The sequence below is a fragment of the Camelus dromedarius genome, chromosome 31 (assembly GCF_036321535.1).
Source record: "Camelus dromedarius isolate mCamDro1 chromosome 31, mCamDro1.pat, whole genome shotgun sequence".
Taxonomy (NCBI): Eukaryota; Metazoa; Chordata; class Mammalia; order Artiodactyla; family Camelidae; genus Camelus; species Camelus dromedarius.
In genome coordinates, this window is record NC_087466.1 from 10,814,237 (window position 1) to 10,834,593 (window position 20,357).

At 52.2% G+C, this 20,357-nt stretch overlaps 1 protein-coding gene across 3 annotated transcripts in view; it reads left to right on the forward strand.

Moving 5' to 3' along the window:
• TPCN1 (two pore segment channel 1) overlaps window positions 1-20,357 on the forward strand; it is a 71,419-nt gene that overhangs the window by 48,459 nt on the left and 2,603 nt on the right. For all 3 annotated transcript variants that reach the window (XM_031442864.2, XM_010998680.3, XM_064481162.1), the window contains 21 exons: window positions 132-220; window positions 1,916-1,950; window positions 2,483-2,541; window positions 2,838-2,937; window positions 4,919-5,035; window positions 5,293-5,417; window positions 6,422-6,470; window positions 6,985-7,048; window positions 8,106-8,150; window positions 10,758-10,814; window positions 10,894-10,947; window positions 12,075-12,147; window positions 13,098-13,205; window positions 14,146-14,217; window positions 14,755-14,844; window positions 16,149-16,264; window positions 16,565-16,611; window positions 17,223-17,291; window positions 17,399-17,483; window positions 18,316-18,455; window positions 18,620-18,700. In XM_031442864.2, the coding sequence (XP_031298724.1) occupies window positions 132-220; window positions 1,916-1,950; window positions 2,483-2,541; window positions 2,838-2,937; window positions 4,919-5,035; window positions 5,293-5,417; window positions 6,422-6,470; window positions 6,985-7,048; window positions 8,106-8,150; window positions 10,758-10,814; window positions 10,894-10,947; window positions 12,075-12,147; window positions 13,098-13,205; window positions 14,146-14,217; window positions 14,755-14,844; window positions 16,149-16,264; window positions 16,565-16,611; window positions 17,223-17,291; window positions 17,399-17,483; window positions 18,316-18,455; window positions 18,620-18,700 (1,675 nt within the window). The remainder of the gene's footprint in view (window positions 1-131; window positions 221-1,915; window positions 1,951-2,482; window positions 2,542-2,837; window positions 2,938-4,918; window positions 5,036-5,292; window positions 5,418-6,421; window positions 6,471-6,984; window positions 7,049-8,105; window positions 8,151-10,757; window positions 10,815-10,893; window positions 10,948-12,074; window positions 12,148-13,097; window positions 13,206-14,145; window positions 14,218-14,754; window positions 14,845-16,148; window positions 16,265-16,564; window positions 16,612-17,222; window positions 17,292-17,398; window positions 17,484-18,315; window positions 18,456-18,619; window positions 18,701-20,357) is intronic.

The following is a 20,357-nucleotide window of genomic DNA, read 5'->3' on the forward strand; positions in this document are numbered from 1 at the left end:
GATCAGGAGCTCCATTTCCCCATCTCAACAAGCACATATCCCACTGAGGAGTTCCAGACAGCAGCCCCCGGCCCCAGCCCGCCCCAGGCTGCGCCTCACCCCTCCTGGGCCCCATCTTTCTTTCTCCCCAGCAACCTGCGCCAGATCTTCCAGTCCCTGCCGCCCTTCATGGACATCCTCCTCCTGCTGCTCTTCTTCATGATCATTTTCGCCATCCTCGGTGAGTTTCCCCTGCACGTCCCCTGGGACCCAGGCACTCCCCAAAAGCAAGCTCACAGTTGAAGAAAAATGCGCTTTGACAGCTTTCGAAATTCAGAAAGGTTTTTGAAATGATGGAAACACCCGTGGATTCCAACTTAAGAAATGCAATAAAGGAAACAAAACAGAAGCTGTCTTGGTAACCTTTCATGGTCTCAATTCCCCTCTGCTCCCAGGGGTACCCCTGTCCTTTATCGTGTTGATGCATGTGGGGGTAGGTCATTCATTTTCACTAGAATGTCGTGATCCGGCCTGTGAGTATAGCACATTTGTTTCTCCGTGCTTCTGTTGGGGGGCACTTTTCACTATCACAGATCGTGCTGCAGCGAACAGTCTCATATGTTTCCTGACACACAGGCGGGAGAGTTTCTTTGCAGCATGTGCCTTGGACATTAAAGTCTGCACACTTCGGCTCCAGTAGATGTAAAAGCAAGTTGTAAAGGGCCTCTCGAACTCTGAGGAGGCCTTGCCACTTCAGATAAGATCAAGTACTGATGCGACACCCACATCCAGACACGGGGCTTAGGGTGCACAGATCTTAAAACATGGCTGGGGAGCCTGGGTGCGGTCCCTTTTCTAGGACTCGGATTGCTGAACAGCGGAACCAGAGAACCCAGACTCCAAGGCCCGCACCGGTGCTGAGACCCTTAGCCCTTATGACAACCATGTCCTGAGCCATTGGCTCCCCCTTACTCCCCCCCAACTCTCAGTAGAATTTCCTTTGTGTTCCAAGGGGGCTGACTTCCCCTGGGGGCAGCGTTTCTCCTTTTCCAACTCAGGATTTCAGGGACTCAGGGGGATAGCCCTGAGAGGGAGGGAATTAATGGTCTCCCCACCCTGGTCCCTCCCTTGGCTGCAGGGGAGCAACGGAGTCCCTTTGGAGCTGTTACTTGACTGTCATGTTCTCAAAACCAAAGATTGCAAACCGGCAGCCTGGGTTCCAAATCCAGCCTGTGGATGAGTTTTGTTTGGTCTCACAGTGCCAAGCCAGCATTTTAAAATTTGATTTTCACCTGAAAGTACAGATTTCTAGCCTTAAAATGTAAAAAAAAAAATTTTTCAACTTCTTTTTGTAAAAAGAAATTGACATATAATTGACATATAACAATGTATTAGTTTTAGGTCTACGCTATAGTGATTTGATACGTGTATATTGCAAAATAATCACCATAATCAGGTTAGTTAACATCCATCACTGTAGGTAGTCTTTTTTCCTTCTGATGAGAACTTTTAAGATCTACTCTCTTAGCAGCTTTCAAATATACAATACAGTATCGTTAACTGTAGTCACCATGCTGTAGATCCAGCCTTTTTTTTTTTTAAATGGCGGTACTGGGGATTGAACCCAGGACCTTGTGCATGCTATGCACGTGCTCTACCACTGAGCTATACTGCCCCCCAACATCCAGCCTTTTTTTTAAATAATAGACACGATGGTACTCGATCACACTCCCACATGGCAGCAGTTACCTGGTGCCCAGTAGCACCTGCTCCTATGCACAGAGCGTGCGGTCTGCTCTGCCATAGTCCCCCACTCCCTGTGCTCTCCCTGGGCCCATTATACTCAGTTACGTTTATTTGTCCAGTCCCTTGGACATCTGGGTTCAGGACTTCTGCCCTAACCCTCTTTTCAATCTATTTCCCACCATTTTCCTAGGTTTCTACTTGTTCTCCCCTAATCCTTCAGACCCCGTAAGTAATCGACGTGTTCATCTGTTTCTTTTATGTGAGGCCTTTCCCCTCAGACAGGGCGGCTGGACCGACCTCCTTGCCCCGTTAGGACGGGATGCCCTGCCTAGTTTCTCTTCATAGCTTATGGCACCCAAAAGTTCCCTGTTACCCAGATTTGAGCCATTTCCTTCCTTGAGTGCCAAGGGGATTCCCCTGGCCAATCTTTGAGAAGGGTGTTTACACAATCAGCTTTGGAACATTGGGACATTTTGGCAGAGAAGCAGTGGAAGGAGAGCCTAGCTAACTGTGCAAACATGTGATTCTCTGGGAGAGGAGTCCCAGAGCCAGTTGTCTGCTTCTGCCAGGAGCATTGAGCTCAGGAAGGAGGCCTTGGAGCCCATGTTTGCTTGTTCCTCTGCCATCCTTCGGGGATCCCCTGGGAAGAGGAAGGAATTGGGAGGGGGCATTCTGGAGGTGGCCCGCCGCATGCAGCCCGTTCCTCGGCCTGGCGCCCATGTGTCCTCCTTCCCCCCTTTCCCCCTTCCCCCCGCAGTACTTCAGCACCCTGGAGAACAGCATCATCAGTCTGTTTGTCCTTCTGACCACAGCCAAGTAAGTTCGGGCTCTGCTTTGGCTCTGCCCTCTGCTAGTGCCCAGGGTCCTCTCCTCTTTTCAGCCAAGAATATTTCACATCTTGGCCCAGACAGGTGCTCAGGGCCCCTTGAGGGATGGGAGTGGCCTGGCCAGCTGAGCGTCAGGGAGAGGGGAGGGGGCTGGGAAGGCAGAAAAGAGAGATGTCCTTGGAGAAGACAGAGCCCAGCAGGCGCTGGCCCGGCGGGTAACGCTCTGCAAACACACGGCGGGTAACGCTCTGCAAACACACGGCGGCTAACGCTCTGCAAACACAGTTTCCCAGACGTGATGATGCCATCCTACTCCCGGAACCCCTGGTCCTGTGTCTTCTTCATCGTGTACCTCTCCATCGAGCTGTACTTCATCATGAACCTGGTGAGTGAGCGTGCTCTGCGTTCTGCTGGAGCAGCCCCGGCCCACACTATGCTGGGCACCATGGGATGGAGAGGTAGGGACGGCCATCAGCCTCCGAGGGCAGAATGCTGGGGAAGGAAGTCCCAGACCATAATCCAGTATGGTGTGGCTGGAAATACCCTGTTGGGACTTGAGTTTAGCTGGTGACCAGCCTTGGCGGCCTCCTGGGGTTAGTACTGCCTCTGACGCTGCTGATCATACTGGGGTTTAAACCAAAGCTACCCTGTGACTGTCTCCTTCTCACAGCAAGCATATAATAACTATAAAAGCTGGTACTTAACTAGCCTTAGCCAGGCACCGTGCAAAGTGCCTTGCGGATGAGGGTTAAATCATTTCACTCCCAGACCCTGGAGGTCTCATTATGATTCTCAGTTTATAGATGAGGAGACTGAGGATCAGACTGATAGCGACTTGCCCGCAGCTGCACAGCTCAGGGTGGCCAGATGAGCTGGTCTGATCCCAGAGCCCTGCTCTTAACCTCACCATCTCACTGCACCCACGTGCAAGCAGTGTTTTGTGTATTTCCACCCCATTTATCACAGATCGTTGGGAAATTTGGTAGAGAACACATTCCTTTCTGTCCCCCTGCCCACGGAGAACTTTGGAGGTGTTTGTGGAGGCTTGGCTGGCCACCAGGAATGTTCCTGCCATCAGCAGATCGCCTCCGAAACTGGGCATCAGGCCGGTGCCAAGACTACATCAATGCCAGGATTGTCAGCGAGAGGCCTTTATCAAGTCTTGCATTTATTTTTATGGTTCTGAAGCACATTCTCACACCAGTCACCACAGCCAGGCCCAGTATAGAAACGGAAAACATTTTCTCTGGGGTAGACTTGTAAAATTTAAAAATGTGAAGTTTTAAAAATGAAAATATTTTCTTTTTTTTTAATTCCTCCAAACCCAAAATAAATACGTTGGGTATCTCTTCGTACATCTTACAGGTCTTACAATGTTGTTAGTTTAGAATCATAAAAATAGTATCGTATGCAATTAATTTGCTTTAATTGGTAAGATATTTAGAGCTATGAAAATCTAGGGCATGGGTCAGCAACCAGGGCTGAAACCCAGCCTACCACGTGTTTTTTTTCTCAATAAAGTTTTATTGGCACATGGCCGCACCCGCTCATTTACATATTGTCCGTGGCTGTTTTCGTGCTGCAGCTGCAGGGGTGAGTGATTTTGACAGAGACCATCTGGCCTGAAGAGTCTAAAGTATTAGCTCTCTTGTCCTTTACAGAAAAAGTTTGCTGGCTCTGCCTTGCTCTAAAGGGATATATGGTAGACCATTTTGAAGGGATGGAAAGGATAAGAGAGTTCCCCTCAAAACACTTTAGAAAGAAAAAGAGTTTCCAAAAAAGGCTCCCTTCTAATTCCGCTCCTGCCCTCCCATCGCCCTCTGATGACATGGACTGTGTTGCTCCTGTGCTAACTTTGCAATTAGACAGTTCTAGAACCACGTGCCCTTGTGTGCAGGCCACCTGCTGCCCCTGATTCCTGGGGCCATGCACGACGGGTGACCTCCCAGGAGAGGGAATAAAGGGGTGAGGGAGGAAGCGTCCAGCACAGTGATGTTCCTTCCTGCTCCAAGGTTGGGAGGGCACAGGATGGACACACAGCCTCCCCGGCCATCGTATGGAGCTGAATCGGGCAAAGAACCCAGCGTGTCCCCCTCACTGCTTCTCTCCCCTTGTAAAACTGCCCAGCCAGGGACAAGCCATTGGCGGAGAGAAGGACAACTTGGGGAAAATATAATTAATATCTTGACAGATCTGTAGAGGGGAAACTGACAAGGGGCAATGAATGACCTTCTGCTGAGACTTGGAGACAAACTTCCTACCTTACACAGGGCAGGGGAGAGGGTCTTCTGAGCACCCCTTCTGGGGTGGCTGGAAGAGTGCCATCTGGAGGTGGGGGAGCCAGGTCTCTTGCTTTTCACTCACAGCTTCTGGCCGTGGTGTTTGACACCTTCAATGACATCGAGAAACGCAAGTTCAAGTCTTTGCTATTGCATAAACGAACCGCCATCCAGCACGCCTACCGCCTGCTCATCAGCCAGCGGGTAGGGGGCGGGGCCTGGGCCAGGGAGGTGGGTTGGTCCCTGCTCTCCCACCATTGCCTCCTTGAAGTCCCTATGTTTGAGGGTGGGTGGGTAGCAGCTTTAGAAACCGGGAGTCCTGCCTTTGGGAAAACAAGAAAGAGCAGGGCGCCCTGGGATCCAGGTTGTGCTGGGCAGCCTGTGTGGCTGCCCCCAAGGGAAAGGGCATTCTGGGCTCTGCATTTTCCTGGGTTCCACCTGGCCATCTTCCTTCCCCACAGAGGCCTGCTGGCATCTCCTACAGGCAGTTTGAAGGCCTGATGCGTTTCTATAAGCCCCGGATGAGCGCCGGGGAGCGCTATCTTACTTTCAAGGCATTGAATCAGAGCAGCACGCCTCTGCTCAGGTAAGAGCCGATGCTAGGTGGGCACAGTGTGGCTGGACAAGGTGTTTGCAAGAGGGAGCTGGGCCGTGCAAAGGCCCTGGGGTTTGGGCAGGCAAAGAGGCTTTTAGAGACTTAATTTTCTTCACAGAGATTCTTAGACAGGCAGACCCTATTCAACAAGATTCTTTTTACAAGTGACAAAAGTCTTACCCAAATCCAATTTACACTTGCTTGACAAAAAAGGACTATATTGACTCATGGAATGGGCTGGCCCAGCTGCTCACCCTCAAGCCACAAACAAGGTGGGGTAGTTGCATGTGAGCAGATCCACAGAGTGACGTGAAACACACACACACACACACACACAGACACACACACACACACACAGCCCTGGCACAGCCTCAGGGCACAGCCTCTGACCTCTCCACGGGCAGCCTTGGTCTTCTGATGGCTGACAACCAAAACCTTTCTTCTTCTTTTTTTAAAATTTTGTTTTGAGGGGAGGTAATTAGATATTTATTTATTTTAATGGAGGTACTGGGGATTGAACCCAGGACCTTGTGCATGCTAGGCACACACTGCCCTTGAGCCATACCCTCCCCGCAAAACGCTTCTTTGTGATTTGAGAAGAAGCAGGCCTGCTATAGAGACAAGAGGGAGCAGGCCCGTGTGGTCTGAGCTGTCAGCCTTAGTTGTTCCATTAAGTCCTTTGCTGAAGGAGGCTTAGTCCCCATCCGTCTAAGAATGCTGTTAATCCAGGGGCTGCCTCTCTGGGGGATGAAAGCCAGCAGCCGGCAGTGTAGACCAAGTGAATTAAGTATCCATAGTACTTGGAGGAAGGAGGAAGTCAGATGCCTGCAGGTACGGGTCCCCTGGGCCCTGACGAGCTGGGATCCCCAGATACCGCCTCCTGCTCTCGCACCCTCACCACTCAAAGGTGACGACAGGCAGGCGAGTGAGAGGACTGAAGCTCAGTGGGAATGTGTTCTGATCTCTTTTTTGCCTTTTTGTGTTGCCTGTGGTAGCCTGAAGGACTTTTATGATATCTACGAAGTCACCGCCTTGAAGTGGAAGGTGGGTGCTCTTGTGAGACCAGGGAGGGGGCGGGCAGACACTCCACGGGAGGTGGGTGAGGCCAGGAGGCACCCAGGCGTCCTGTTCCTTCCCTTTTGAGCTGCTTGGCTCTCCGCTGGGTGCTGTGCACTGTAGGGTTAACAGGTGGCCCCTGGCCCTTCCATCTGCAACGTGGTTAAGCACTGAATCTCAGTTAGACCCCACGAGTCACTGTGTGACATCAAGCAGGTTATGGAACCTTTCCAAGGCTTGTCTCACCTGGGAAATGGGATTATGAGAATCCCTACCCACAGAGTTATTTTCAGGATTATGTAAAATTACTGCCGGTGCGTGGCACGTTGAAAATCTCAGCAAACATTGGCTGGCTTCGTTGTTCTTTAGATCCCCGAGTGTTTTCACTGTTCCCCAAGTTAGCTGGGAGAGCAGGGAAGGGAAGCAGTTTCCTGGCCCCCAGGGCTGGGTTCTGGTCACTGGTCCTAATGCCTTCTGCCCCATGGCCCTGTTCCCTGGCCAGGCAAAGAAAAATAGAGAGCACTGGTTTGACGAGCTTCCCAGGACAGCATTCTTCATCTTCAAAGGTAAGGTTGGTCTGAATACGGTACCTCGGCAGCTGGGGACAGATGGAGGTTTCTGGAGACCCCAGATGAGCATTTGAAGAGCTTGTTCAGAGTTTGTGTGTGTTCAGAGTTTGTGTGTGTGTGTGAATGTCTGTGTATGTAAGAGACAGAGTGTAATTATTTCAGCAGGGAAATACTGTTGGACTAGGAAGGCAATCAAGAACAACAACAACAAAAAAGAAACCAAAAAACATTTGTGAAATATTTATTCATTGAAGAACATTGATACAAAGTCAGATAATTAGAAGAAAATGGAACTGTCCCAACCAGAGATGACTCACTGTTAATTTTCTCATGTGTTTCCTTCTGCTGATGGTTTTTCTACTGTGCATTTTAAAAACAGGAGTGGGGTTACATTATATATTCTGTTCTGAAACCTGCCTTTTATCTAATAATGGAGTTTGACTTTCCTCCTGGGGCAAGATACAGAGCTAGTGTACATGATCCCTTATGTGACATTTGCATCGTATAAAGTTCCAAATTTTAAAACCAGAGTGCCTGTATTACGTACCTAATAGGTTTCCCTGAATTTAATGCCAGTTTTGAAGTTCCACTCAGGGTATGGTTAGCTCCCAGGCGTCCAGGCCATTATGAATAAGAGTTAAGATGGTGTCTCCTATTTTGTGATTTCTCCCACAGCTGGGGCTTTGGGCACAGCTGTTATTATTCCGTATTCTTTAGCATCTTTCCCACCCATTGGGATGATAGGTACTCAAGTGGATGAATAAACAGTGCCGGGTCTAGGCCAGGAGCAAACTTAACATCTCAGCGGTGGCCAACAAAGCTTTGTTCTGCTCTGTCCCGGCTCCAGGTTGTCCAGGCCCTCCCCAGCATGGCTGTTGCCAGTTCAGTCCTGTCCAGAGGTCTGGGCACAAGTGTGGGAGTCCCTCTGAGAGCAGCCTCCTTACTCACCCCCGGGCAGAAACACCCTGGTTGCTTACCTGCGTGACGTGTGTGGTAGGGGAATGCGTACTTGTGTATGAAAATTTCACCGTGAACATCTCTTCTCTTCAAATAGGAATTAATATCCTTGTGAAGTCCAAGGCTTTCCAGTACTTCATGTGTAAGTGTGAAATATCACAGCTTGAGGTACCTTTCCTCCCGATCCTTACTGCTCCAGAAAGTGGCAGGGCAAGAGAGAAATCCGGCAATCCTGATGTTGGCTTTTTAGTATAGAAAATTCCAAGCGTGTATCAAAGCGGGGAAATTATAATGGGCGTCCACGTACCCAGCACCCAGCTTCAACAGTTATCATCTCATGGCCTGCCTTTCTTGTCCGTCTGTCCCCTCACTCCAGCTCACCAGCCGCTCTCTGAAAACTGGAGTTTTTGGAAGCAAATTCCAGAACCACAGAGTGTGGTTGGTTGATATGACACTTCAGTCTATTTAAATCTTTAGGTTTCTCTTCCATCTGTTTTTTTTCCTCTTGCAATGTTCAGTTGAAGAAATAGGATTGTTTGTCCTTCAGTCTTTTTTTTGCATGTTCCTCTGTTGCTTATTTCCTGTAATTTGGTAGTTAGAGCCACAGCTATATTGTCCAGTGTGGCAGCCACTGGCTACCTGTGGCTACTTAAATTTAAGCTAACTAAAATTGAAAAATTCAGTTCCCATCACAATAGCCACAGTTCAAGTGCTCGATGGCCACACGTGGCTAATGATGAGCAAATGGACAGCACAGATTCAGAAATTTCTACCCATCTAGAGGCTTGATTTAGATGCAGTCTTTCTAAGGAGCTCTGGTTCCCTTGAATGGTGTTTAGAGACCACAATCTGAGACACTAGAGGTCTCATTGCTTGGAGTTGATTGTTGTTTCTAGGCCTTTCCATGGACAGAGGTAGGATTTTGTTTTTGTTTTTATTTTTTTTCAAAGATAAACTATATTGTGAGTTTATCCTGATATTCTCAGTTCGAATTCCAGACTATAGGGTTTTTAGCTAACTTCATCATTCTTTCACATCTAGACACCCAGTTTTAAAGTCCTGGTTCCCAACAACACAGATTCAGCCCCTCCACTGCTTTATCCCCCAGTTCATACATAAGAGTCTCCAAAAAAACCCAATCCAGCACAACCCTAAAAATATAATTGTATGCCACTCCAGGGATATACATTCAGATGACTGTGTTTTAAGGTCAACTGGAATAGTTTTCCTCCATGTGGGTATGTCACCAACTAGATACACATTTATGTTTCTTTATTGTATTTTTTTAAAAATTTGTTTAGTAACTGGGAGAATACAGCTCAGTGGTAGCGTGCATGCCCAGCATATACAAGGTCCTGGGTTCAATCCCCAGTACCTCCATTAAACAAACAAACAAACAAATAAACCTAATTACTCCCCCCTACAAAAAAGAAAAAAAAATTTTAGGGATTGCTTTTTACATTTAATTTTGCTTTAAAATTATGTAAAATATGTATATGATTCCAAGTCAGATCTACAGACCAAAGTATATTCAAGAAAGTCTCATTTCCATCCTGTTCCCTCCCCCAGTGGGTAACTTTCATTTTGGTTTATCCTTCCATTATTTGAAAAACTATAAGTGGATATGCATATACGCATATTTCTCTGTCTTAAATAAACTAGCATAATTTACTCACTTTTTTCAACCTTGCTTTTAGTTAATGATACACCCTAGATAAATTGGGAGTTTGAGAATTGCTAATATTAAGTACTATATATAAAATAGATTAAAAAAACCAGATTTCTTCTGTAAAGCACAGGGAACTATATTCACTATCTTGGGTAACCTATGATGAAAAGGAGTATGAAAACAAATATATATATGTATATGTATATGTGTGACTGAAACATTATGCTGCACACCATAAATTGATACATTGTAACTGACTATACTTCAATAAATTAAAAAAAAAAAACCCAAATACATCCTAGAGACCACACCATATTACTATACAGAAATGTTCTTTATTTTCATGGTCAATAGTACACTGTTTCATGAACATATCATAGATTATTCATCCAGTCCCCTACTGATCATTTAGGATGTTTCTAGATTTTTTGCGGTCACAAATAGTTCTTCCAAAATACAAAAAAAATAGTTCTTCGGTGGATAGCTTTTCGGTACACATCATTTTGTGTCTTTGCTAATGACTCACTGGGCTGGATCCCTGAAGGTGGGCTTGCTAGGTGAAAGGCCAAATGCACATGCAGGTTTACTAACTAGTTCCTGCAGTGATTTAAAAATCAGATATCTCTAGGGGAAAAAAAATTTTCAATACTCACATCCTATGTATATTACACCAACTTGGAATAATCTCTAGGTTTTACTGAAACATCTTAACTAGTATCCCTATAGGGACAGAGTGAGTTTTTAGAAATCTGTGGCTGTTTTCTTTTATTTTTTGTTTTGGGGGAGGTAATTAGGTATTTATCTTTTGGTGGAGGTCCTAGGGATTGAACCCAGGACCTTGTGCATGCTAGGCACACACTACCACTCAGCTCTACCCTTCCCTTCTGTAGCTGTTTTCTAAGTGAAGCCACTGGTCGATTTAGCTCACGGTAAAAGCATTGAGCAGGAAAAAGTTACCTATTATACGGGTGTATGGAGCAGCCCTGCTCACTGAACATCTCAGAGCTGCGTAGAAACTAACCAGGGGCTGCTGCTGTGACCTGTACATTTCCACACCCGCCTGTGCTTTCTCTGTTGCAGACTTGGTGGTGGCCGTCAATGGGGTCTGGATCCTTGTGGAGACCTTCATGCTGCAAGGTGAGCCCGGCTAGGGGACTGGCCCTTCCCGTGGGTGCACCTGGCCCACCTCTTGAATTGCTGCCTCTCCGTCTCACAGGTGGGAACTTCTTCTCCAAGCATGTGCCCTGGAGTTACCTCGTCTTTCTGACTAGTAAGTTTCTGACATGGCTCTGCTCGCCTGCTTATCCCAACACCTGGCTAGAACTCCCTTTTGGGTTAGGGTACCACGGCTCGTCTCCAAAACCGGGAAGCTTAGTGAGAGTGGAGGTGAAATTGAGTCTGATTCTATCCTCCCTATGTTTCATACTCTTTGGTGGGTCTCCACTGCCCTCCGGACCAAGTCCCCATCCTGAGTGCGACTCGTGGTGCCACACGGGGTACCTTCAGCCTTCCTCTCGGGCATCATCTCTTGCTGGCACTGCTGCCTTCGCCCCACCTGCAGCCTCTTGGACACATCCTGCTCCCCAGGGCCCCCGGGCCCTTTCTCACCTCTGCGCCTCTGCACAGGGGGTTCATCTGCCCGGTGCACTTGCCCTCTCGTCACACTGCTCTGCCTGACACCCTTCTCATTTTATGTCCAAACATCCTGAACACACTGCATCCCAAATTGTTTTCACTGTTCTTAAAAAGTATTACTTTTACTGCCTTGATCCCTGCCCCTTGGCTTTTTCTACAGAGTTCAGAGTAGCATAGTGATTCAGCACACAAACTCTGGGATCAGAAAGACCTGGGATCTCTTCCCAACTGGGTCTCTTGTGTGAGCTGATGCCCCTTCCCCTCCTCTCTCTTCACGTCCTCCTCTCATTATGTTCCAGTGACCCTGACCTTCCTTCTGTCCCTCAAGCAGGCCAAGATCATATCCAGCTTGGCCCCTGATTCCTTCAAATATAACACTCTTCCCCCAGTATAACACAGCCGCTGGCTGGCTTTCCCCCGAGTCCAGACTCTAAGCTCTGTGTTGTTCACTGCTGCACACCCAGTGCAATGCCTGGCACGGAAGAAGAGCTCAGGAAATAGCTGTCAGATGGACGGATGATGGCTGGACCACTCCCAAAGTGGGGGAGTGAGTCATTCTCATGTTAGCAGGCAGCCCCAGCTGACCAGCATCTGGGCCAAGCCCTGGTCCGGAGCTACACTCTCACGGGGGGCGTGGGTGTGACGTGGCCACCTGAAGGGCACGCGGCCAGACCTCGGATGACTCCCGAGGTGGAAACGGACCAGGCCAGCTGTGGGAGAGGCTGTGGTAGGCCGCTGCTAACTGCCTTCTCCTGTTCACAGTCTACGGGGTGGAGCTGTTCCTAAAAGTGGCCGGGCTTGGCCCCATTGAGTACCTGTCCTCCGGATGGAATCTGTGAGTAGAGATCATGTTTCTTAACCACGTGGGAGACTGTAATAGAAGCCCCGGGTCCTCTCCCTCCACACCCACAGCACAGTTTCAGAAGGAAGGTCCAAGGACAGGTCACAGCCTCTGTCTCCTGGAGCAGTTCTGCCTGTGGCTCCAGGACTCCCCAGGGTCCAACTCTTGTCTTGGTTTCTCAGGCCACCCCCACCCATCCCTCCTGAACGTGGCCTCTTGAGTGTCCTCAGGCTGGCTGGCTCTTCCTGAGTCACTTAACCCTACACCCCTCCCCGGCAACTAAGCTCTTTCCTCCTCCATAAAAACCACGACACCCCCAGAGAAGGAAGTGCCACCACGTCCCGATGCTCCATCAGCATCAAGCAGGTGGCCCTTCTCCCCCTTCCAGAGACCCCGAGATGCCGCTCGCCGCCCACGAAAGTTAACTCAGCCGCGAAGTCAGGCTGCACTCACGAGGTCCTGGGTCGGGAGATGAAAACAAGTTAATAAGTAGAGGAGGGTGTGTGCGTGCTGTTCGCAGGGTCTTAATGTGCATCTGGAGGAGAGAGGGGCCCTCTGTCCCAAGCAGGGCTAGCTGGTCTCCAGGTGGGACTGACCTGCGGTCCTGCCCCTTCCCTCAGTAACTTCATCAGGGTGGGCAGCCAGCGGTGTAACCCGTGTCTGCCGTGAGGCCAGTGGGGGACCTTCAGGAGGGGGTCTCTTGGTATTTGTGGGCCTGAGATGTGGGCTGTGACTGTAGCCTGGCCACACCAGCCTCAGAAACCCCACGGCAGTGGGAAGCTGGCCGGCTGCGGGCCACTGCTGGGCCCGTTGCCACCTTTGCGGGGGTTGGTGTATGGGCCCCTTGAGTGGGAGCACCAGGCACAGGGCCGGGGAACAGCCAGCCATCGTGGGGGATGCTGGGGGTGGGCCGAACAGACCGTGGCTTCTCCCCTCCCTCCCAGATTCGACTTCTCCGTCACAGCGTTCGCCTTCCTGGGGCTGCTGGCTCTGGCCTTCAACATGGAGCCCTTTTATTTCATAGTGGTCCTGCGTCCCCTCCAGCTGCTGAGGTGATGTGCTGAGGCCTGGGGCTGGGAATGGTGGGCAGGGGAGGGTGGGGAGAGCCCTGGGGCTGGTCTGGGGAGCGACCCGAAGGAGCGGGAAGGCCCGCAGGCCTGGTGTCAGAGGCGGCAACCCCCTGCAGATGCACCCGGGGGCACTGTCTCCACCTGTGCAGGTGTGCAGACCACCTGCCTCCTCACATCCCGGGACGGGTCGCCTCTGATTGTGGGAGAGAAACATGGCTCACGGCCCCGGTGACCTTGGCCTGTGCTGGTATCGGCTGTAGCCACAGAAACATACTTGTTCGGAGTCAAAAACTGGAGTCGGCTTAGGGACGCGAGCGCCTACCTAACCGTGTGCTATTCTGGCCCAGTCTCTTGTCAAGAGAAACCCTCACTTGCTCTCAGCTTTCCCCCAGGGACCATCGTAAGAAATCAGTAAAAATGTGGAAAAATCCGTGGACAGTGTCCCTTACTAGTGAGGGATCTCGCTGTGTCCTCAGAAGCCTGCTTTTCCCCTAGAACATCCATCTGTGGTCCCGTTCTGCCCACTGCCCCTCCCGTCCTTCGTAGGGGGAGAGGTGGTGGTCAGGGGTGGGCTCTGCCACTCTCCTGGCTCCTGGGGTGGCTGCACCGTCTTGAGCAAGGCCTTGCCCGCTCTGAGCCTCGGGCATCATTTGTGAGCCGTGTGAAGAGCCGCCGCACCTCCTTGCCTGAATCTTGCCCTGCATCCCTTCAGGGAAGGGCCCATCCAGCCCTGACATCCTGGCGCCGCCACCATCCGGGCCCAGGATGCAGATCACCTGAGCCAGGCTGGCGGCTCCGAGGGAAGTCGGTGCTCAGGTGGCAGGGAGGTCCCGGCCCATCTTCCTCCACCTGGTGCTGTGGATGGTGGGGCTGCGGCCACGCCTGGCGTGTGTCAGTGACCGAGCCGTCTTCCCTCACTCAGGTTGTTTAAACTCAAGAAGCGTTACCGCAACGTGCTGGACACCATGTTTGAGCTGCTGCCCCGGATGGCCAGGTACTGCCCCGCCTCTTGGCCCCCAGGGCCAGGCGTCGCGAAGCTTGTGCCCCCTCGGAGCGGGCAGCTGGGTGGTCTCAGCGGTGGGTGACAAGGAGTTCCGAGAAGGACTGAAGTCGAGGGTCTGACGGGTCTTCAAGGAGACCAAGAGCTTGACCACCACAGGTCTCCCTGGCTCCACTTTTCTCCACTGATCTGTCTGAAATATTTAGTAGGGAGGGCAGGGAGCCGTCAACTCACTTATGACCTGTGTCTACGTTCACAGGTAAGGGTCACCTGTGAGTCTACCTTCACAGGTAAGGGGTGAATCGCTGGTTAAGGGGCGTCTGGTAATAGAGTCCTGATTCGAGCCGTTTTCCACCCCAGACCTGAATCACCAGGCCCCTTCCCTGCAGGCACTTTCCAGCTGGTAAACCTGGCTAGGGGCATGCCTCTCCATCAGTCAGCTCAGGGGTCTGAGGACGCGGGGCTGCCGGGCGAGCTGGTCTCCCCGGCCTGGCCCTCCATCACCCCGTCCCTTCTGACCCTCCTCCCCAGCCTGGGCCTCACCCTGCTCATCTTTTACTACTCCTTCGCCATCGTGGGCATGGAATTCTTCTGTGGAATCCTCTACCCCAACTGCTGCAAGTGAGTATGACGCGGGGCTCCCAGCCCTGCCCAGCCCGGGGCAGCCTGCGTCTCCCAAGGAGCCAAGCCTCGGCCTCGGGGTCCTCAGGGACCACTCCAAGCCGCAGCACCCTGTAACGCCCTGGGACTCACTTAGCTTTGCTCCCAGGGCTTATGAGTTCAGTGCGGCAGCGAAGGGCGGGACCCAGAAGCAGACGGTCCTCTGTGAGGACATCTGAGCAAGTTTCATCCCCCACAAGCCACCCTCCAACCAGGCCTCCGTCCCCTCACCCTGCGGGTTGAGCACTGGAAGCCACTCCAGAACCAGGAGCAGTTTGAGTTCCAAGGCTTGAGTCTCATAGCTTCCTCCCACTTCTCTCCGGGGGACCTGGGCAGACACACCAGCTAGGGGTGGCCCTTTAGGATAAGACGGACACACGCAGGAAGGTCTTTGGGGCAGGGATGGAGAGTAGGGAACACAACCTGCCGTGATCTCTCCCCTTCCCTCCCTCTTCCTCCTAAGCCACCACGATGAAGCCACGACTCCATCCAGTGTTCTCTTTAAAACTGGTCCTTATGGCCTCGGGCACTGATCAAGTTCCTAAAGACACTGGTAGGCAGTTTTGAGTGTCAGGCTAAGCTCAGAACCAGAGCCTACAGCAGTAGGTCACAAACTTTAGGGCACCTCTGAATCACCAGGGGAGCTGCTTAAAGGTGCCAGCTCCAGACCCCAGTCTGTGCGTCTAACACAGCAGGAGGCTCCAGACTCTGCCTTCTGAAGGAGCTCCCTGGGGGCTCAAGGACCAGACTTGTCAAAACATCAGCGTGGCCAAAGCCGATCAGCCATAAAGGATTGGAAGGAGAGTAGCAAAGAAGCTCTCCGAACAGGGACACTGGTTAGAATAGAACAGAAAGTTCTGGCCAGGAGCTAGAGAGAGCTGATGAGGGGTGGACCCCGCTATAGGGTTGCTGCTGGGCACCCGGCCTCCAGGGCAGATCCCAGACCCGTTGGGGGGTGTCCAAAGGAGCTACTGCCTCTCTCTCCCCTCCCAGAGCACCCCCCTCGGGCTGCTGAGAGAAGCCCTAACCGGCAGCAGAGAAATGCCAAATAGAGGTGGATGGGGGTGGGGGGCAAGTCTGGGGGTTCCCACCAGTGTCCTTGAAGTCAGGGAGACGGCAGGAGAGCCAGGGGGCTGGGCAGGAAACCAGGCTGGGCCAGGACAGAGGCTCGTCGATCAGACCTTGGTTGGCTTAAACTTTCTGTCCTCTATCGAGGGGACCAATTGTCTGTGATGTTCCTTCTGCTCCTCTGTCTCCCCGTCCAGTATGAGCACAGTGGCTGACGCCTACCGCTGGCTCAACCACACCGTGGGCAACAGGACCGTCGTGGAGGAAGGCTACTACTATCTCAACAATTTTGACAACATCCTCAACAGCTTTGGTGAGTAGAGAGATGCCCGCCCAGCGTGGGGTGCACCGCTGTCCCCATTCCCTGCAGGGACGTCCATCACGAGCTGGCAGAGGATGCACCCTTTGGGGGACAAGCCAAGAAGGCAGCCCTCGCTGTGAAGGAAGGAATGGGGGGCGCTCAGGGAGGGCCTTGGCTGATCTTTCTAGAGCTTACTGCCCAAGCTGGCAGACAGGTGCCTGGTACCCAGGATAGGTGGAGAGAGGCCACTTGCAACTCTCTGCAAAAGCGAGCGTGATCGAGACGCTTCTGTTTCTCCCTTCCCTTTGGCAGTGACCCTGTTCGAGCTTACAGTTGTCAACAACTGGTATATCATCATGGTAAGTTCTGTCAGCTCCTGGGGGAGTCTTGCCATCATTCTCTGAGGCTGGCTCTGGGTCCCTCCTCGCCCAGTGTGGGGTGCATGGCTCTCCCCATTCCCTGCAGAGGCGGGGATCTGTGGGGAGGCCACAGTGCGGGCTGGGTCCCAAGAGCCACCCCCTCCACAGTTGCTGAACGTGGCCTTTGTCCCCACTCTCCGCACATCCTCCAGCAGCCAGGAGGGGCCAGTCAGCCTCCGCATCTCTGTCCTGCCTCCCAACGCTGTGGGAGAGGCCTTTCAGCTGGGAAACAGTGTGCCAAGGGTTGTTGGCTAGTTGATTTTTTTTTTTTTTCCATTCCTTAAACTCTTCCAAGTGCCATCCCTACAGGGACAAAGACCTTCCATGTTAGTCCTGAACCCTGTTAGTTCTGGGGCGCGTCCAGGCCTTAGGAGCACCGAGGAATTTTTAGACCCAGGGGAGCGAGGTCCCCTTCCTCTGTCTCCCACAACTGAAGGCAAATCAGGAAGGATCTGTAAACAGCTGGGGGCCACAGAGAAGCCTGAGGAGACAGTGACCTGGCCGCCCCTGCCCCAGGCCCTGGCTCACTGGCGGCCTCCCTCTGTCTCCAGGAAGGTGTTACCTCTCAGACCTCCCACTGGAGCCGTCTCTACTTCATGACCTTTTACATCGTGACCATGGTAGGTCCGGGGCCACAGAACACCCTCCATCCTCCATCCTCCAAGCCAGTAGCCACCTCTGACCCGGCTCTGTCGGCTCACTCCCCCTCCTCTCCATGCCCGGCCAGGTGGTGATGACCATCATCGTGGCCTTCATCCTCGAAGCCTTCGTCTTCCGGATGAACTACAGCCGCAAGAACCAGGACTCGGAAGGTCCGTGCGAGCGGCTGTGCAGGGGCCTTTGCCGTCTGTCCGGCTGTCAGCTTTTCGACTGTCCACTCCAGCTGTCTGCTTGTCCAGTCTTCGGGCAGTTCGGCCTACAGATCTGCCTTCTCTTTCTAGATCTCTTATTTGCATTGATTTTCAAATAATGACAGAAGAATGCTCATGGTCTCATTTTAAAAAGAACAACAGTACACGTCAGAATCCAGGAAAGTCGCAGGCTTCTTGTGAACCTAGCGGCCCTCGGTCCCACCTTTCCCGTCTCACCCTAAGCTGTCTCCCCTTTTAGTTACCACCTCTGCATTTCTATATGACAGGTTTGCACTGGGGTTCTTGGTTTAAGTGGTGTAACTGCTGTTGGCCGCAGAGCCAAACGGCACTTGCTTCTGCAGCTGACGACCCCCACTTTAATAACTGCCCCCCTTTTTCCGGATTGCAGAGCCTTCTGTGTGCCGATCCTTCATTCTTTCCAGATTCTCCGTCAATACGGTCACATCCCTGTTACTTGTTTCCAAACCTCTATCCTATCAAACTACCTGATCGTTTTCTTTCTGCTCGGAGAGTCCCTCCTGAAACCCTCCGTCCCCTGTAAGCTGCTGGCCTGACCAGTGTTCCTGGCATCCCCAGCAAAGGGAGGGGAAGGGACGTGGGTTCCAGATGGCAAGAGGCCGGGGGGCATGTCACACAGATCCAGAGTTTTGCGTGGAGAGGGAACCTTAAGCCCCCACCCAGGGGCAGGAGGGAGGATGGCTAAACCAGACCGAGCCAGACCAGGGGCTCTGACCCCCAGGCCCCTTCCCACTGCCGCCCTTCCCTCCTGCAGTTGACGGTGGCATCACCCTTGAGAAGGAACTGTCCAAAGACGAGCTGGTCGCTGTCCTGAAGCTCTACCGGGAGGTACGGGGAGCCACCTCGGACGTCCCCCAGCTGCTCCAGATCCTCTCCCAGATGGAGAAATATGAGGTGAGGGACGGGGCCTCACCCGATGGAGAAGCAGGTTGTAGCTTAGTGCCCTCCCCCCCGCACTGTCCGTCCCCTTAAGTTGTGGTGACACTTTTCAGGGGGCACTGTTACAGAAGCCAGAGGAGCAGGCACTAGGTCCCTGCAACCTCTCTGTTCTTTTCTAGCAAAACACCTTGGTGTTTCTGGGACGGAGATCAAGGACCAAGAGCGATCTGAGCCTAAAGATGTACCAGGAGGAGATTCAGGTAGGAGCACCCCGACCACGCTACCCAGACCCTTGCCCCCAGCTCCTGGCGGGAGAGGTCCTCGCCCCTGCTCAGTGGGGGCTGCTCTCTGGTCCCCATTTGAGTTGCAGGGGGTGGGGCTTGGTGGGGAACTATTAGATGATCTGTTGTGCCTGGGACTTAGGTTTGGGGGCTTGGCCTTGAACCCTTGATGCATTCCCCGACATTGGCAACCCTCCTGTCTGGTCTAACACATAAGTCACTGAACCTCACCTCAGTGTCCCACTCTGAGCCAGAACCACAAAGGAAATGTGGACGGCAGGAGACATAGCGGGCAGAGGGAGCAAGGGGGCCACGGTGAGCTGCCCGGGACCAGCCTCTTCAAGGAGGGTGTCCTCTTCCCACATCCAGCCAAACACTGCCCAATGGGAACAAGGGCCTGAGAGAAGGGAAAAGTCAAATAAGTCTTTTTGCAAAATCTCCCAGCCTTCCCGCTTTGGCAGCTAAGTGAAGTAGCTTGCAAAGCACCACGCGGGCTGGCGGTCTGCCTTCCAGACAGCCCACGGGCCACGGGCCACGCATCCACTCAGGGTCCCACCTCCCTCGCCAGCCATTGTGGCTATGCTGTTTTCAGGCTGGAAACCCTTGTTTCCCTGGGATGGTGATGACCGGTGTCCACGCCCTAAAGGCTGGGAGGCCGCCGTCCCCTGCAGTGACTCACACATTCTCTGTACAACCACAAGGGGTTTGGGCAGATACCTGGTGGCTCGGCTGTCACAGAGATGAGGAACTAATATGAGCTTTGGTATCATAAAAGCTGGCTTTGATTCCAGGCTCTGTGACCTTGGGCAAGTTACTCAGACAATTCACATCTGAAAGAGGACAGTCTGCCCCACGGAGCAAGCGAGGTGACGGCCCCAGACAGACATGCATTCGGGTCCCATCCTGGCCTCTTGGCCCCTGCCTGTCCGCCTGCTCCCAGCCTCTGTAAAAGGAGGGGGTGCAGAACTGGGCCTCCTCAGCATTTTTTAAACTCTAAAAAAAAAAAAGCATAGGGTTTACTTTTAAAATTTCTTAATTACCTGAATACCTGTCTGTCTCTGACAATGTTGGATGATGTAACAGTAATGGTCTTAGGTGGGTGAGCTGTTTGATGTTTTTCAAAATGCCCCCACGGCCTCTGTGGAGGGCAGCAGACGCAACAGGGGAGTTAGAAGAGGCACCCAGCTTCATACCACGTTATATAACTTCTGAGTCTTGGGTGTCCCAGGTATAAAATGAGGACAGAGTTTCTGCCCAGTGAAAAAAGGGATAAATACAAGGGATGGGGGGGGGGACGTCCCTTTCTGACTAACAGATTACGTTCGCAAGTAAAGAGTGCTTATTACCGCCCAGACTCATTTAAAGAGATGCGAATGCCTAGCACAATTGACAAGGAGATTTGCAAACCTCTAATTAAAAAGGGAAAGGCGGCACTGTAAATCTTCTATTTATGGCCGTATTCAGAATTCCCAGCGTGTCTGGTGTGGGTGGCGTTCTGTCCCAACTGGGTGGGGCCAGCAGCCCCGCCTCCTCTGTTGGGGCTCCTCCCGCTGCCCACTGTGGGCTGGAGGGTCACAGCACTGGGGGACCCCCGTCAGGCTGCGGGCGGGGCGGGGCGGGACAGCCGTCTCATCAC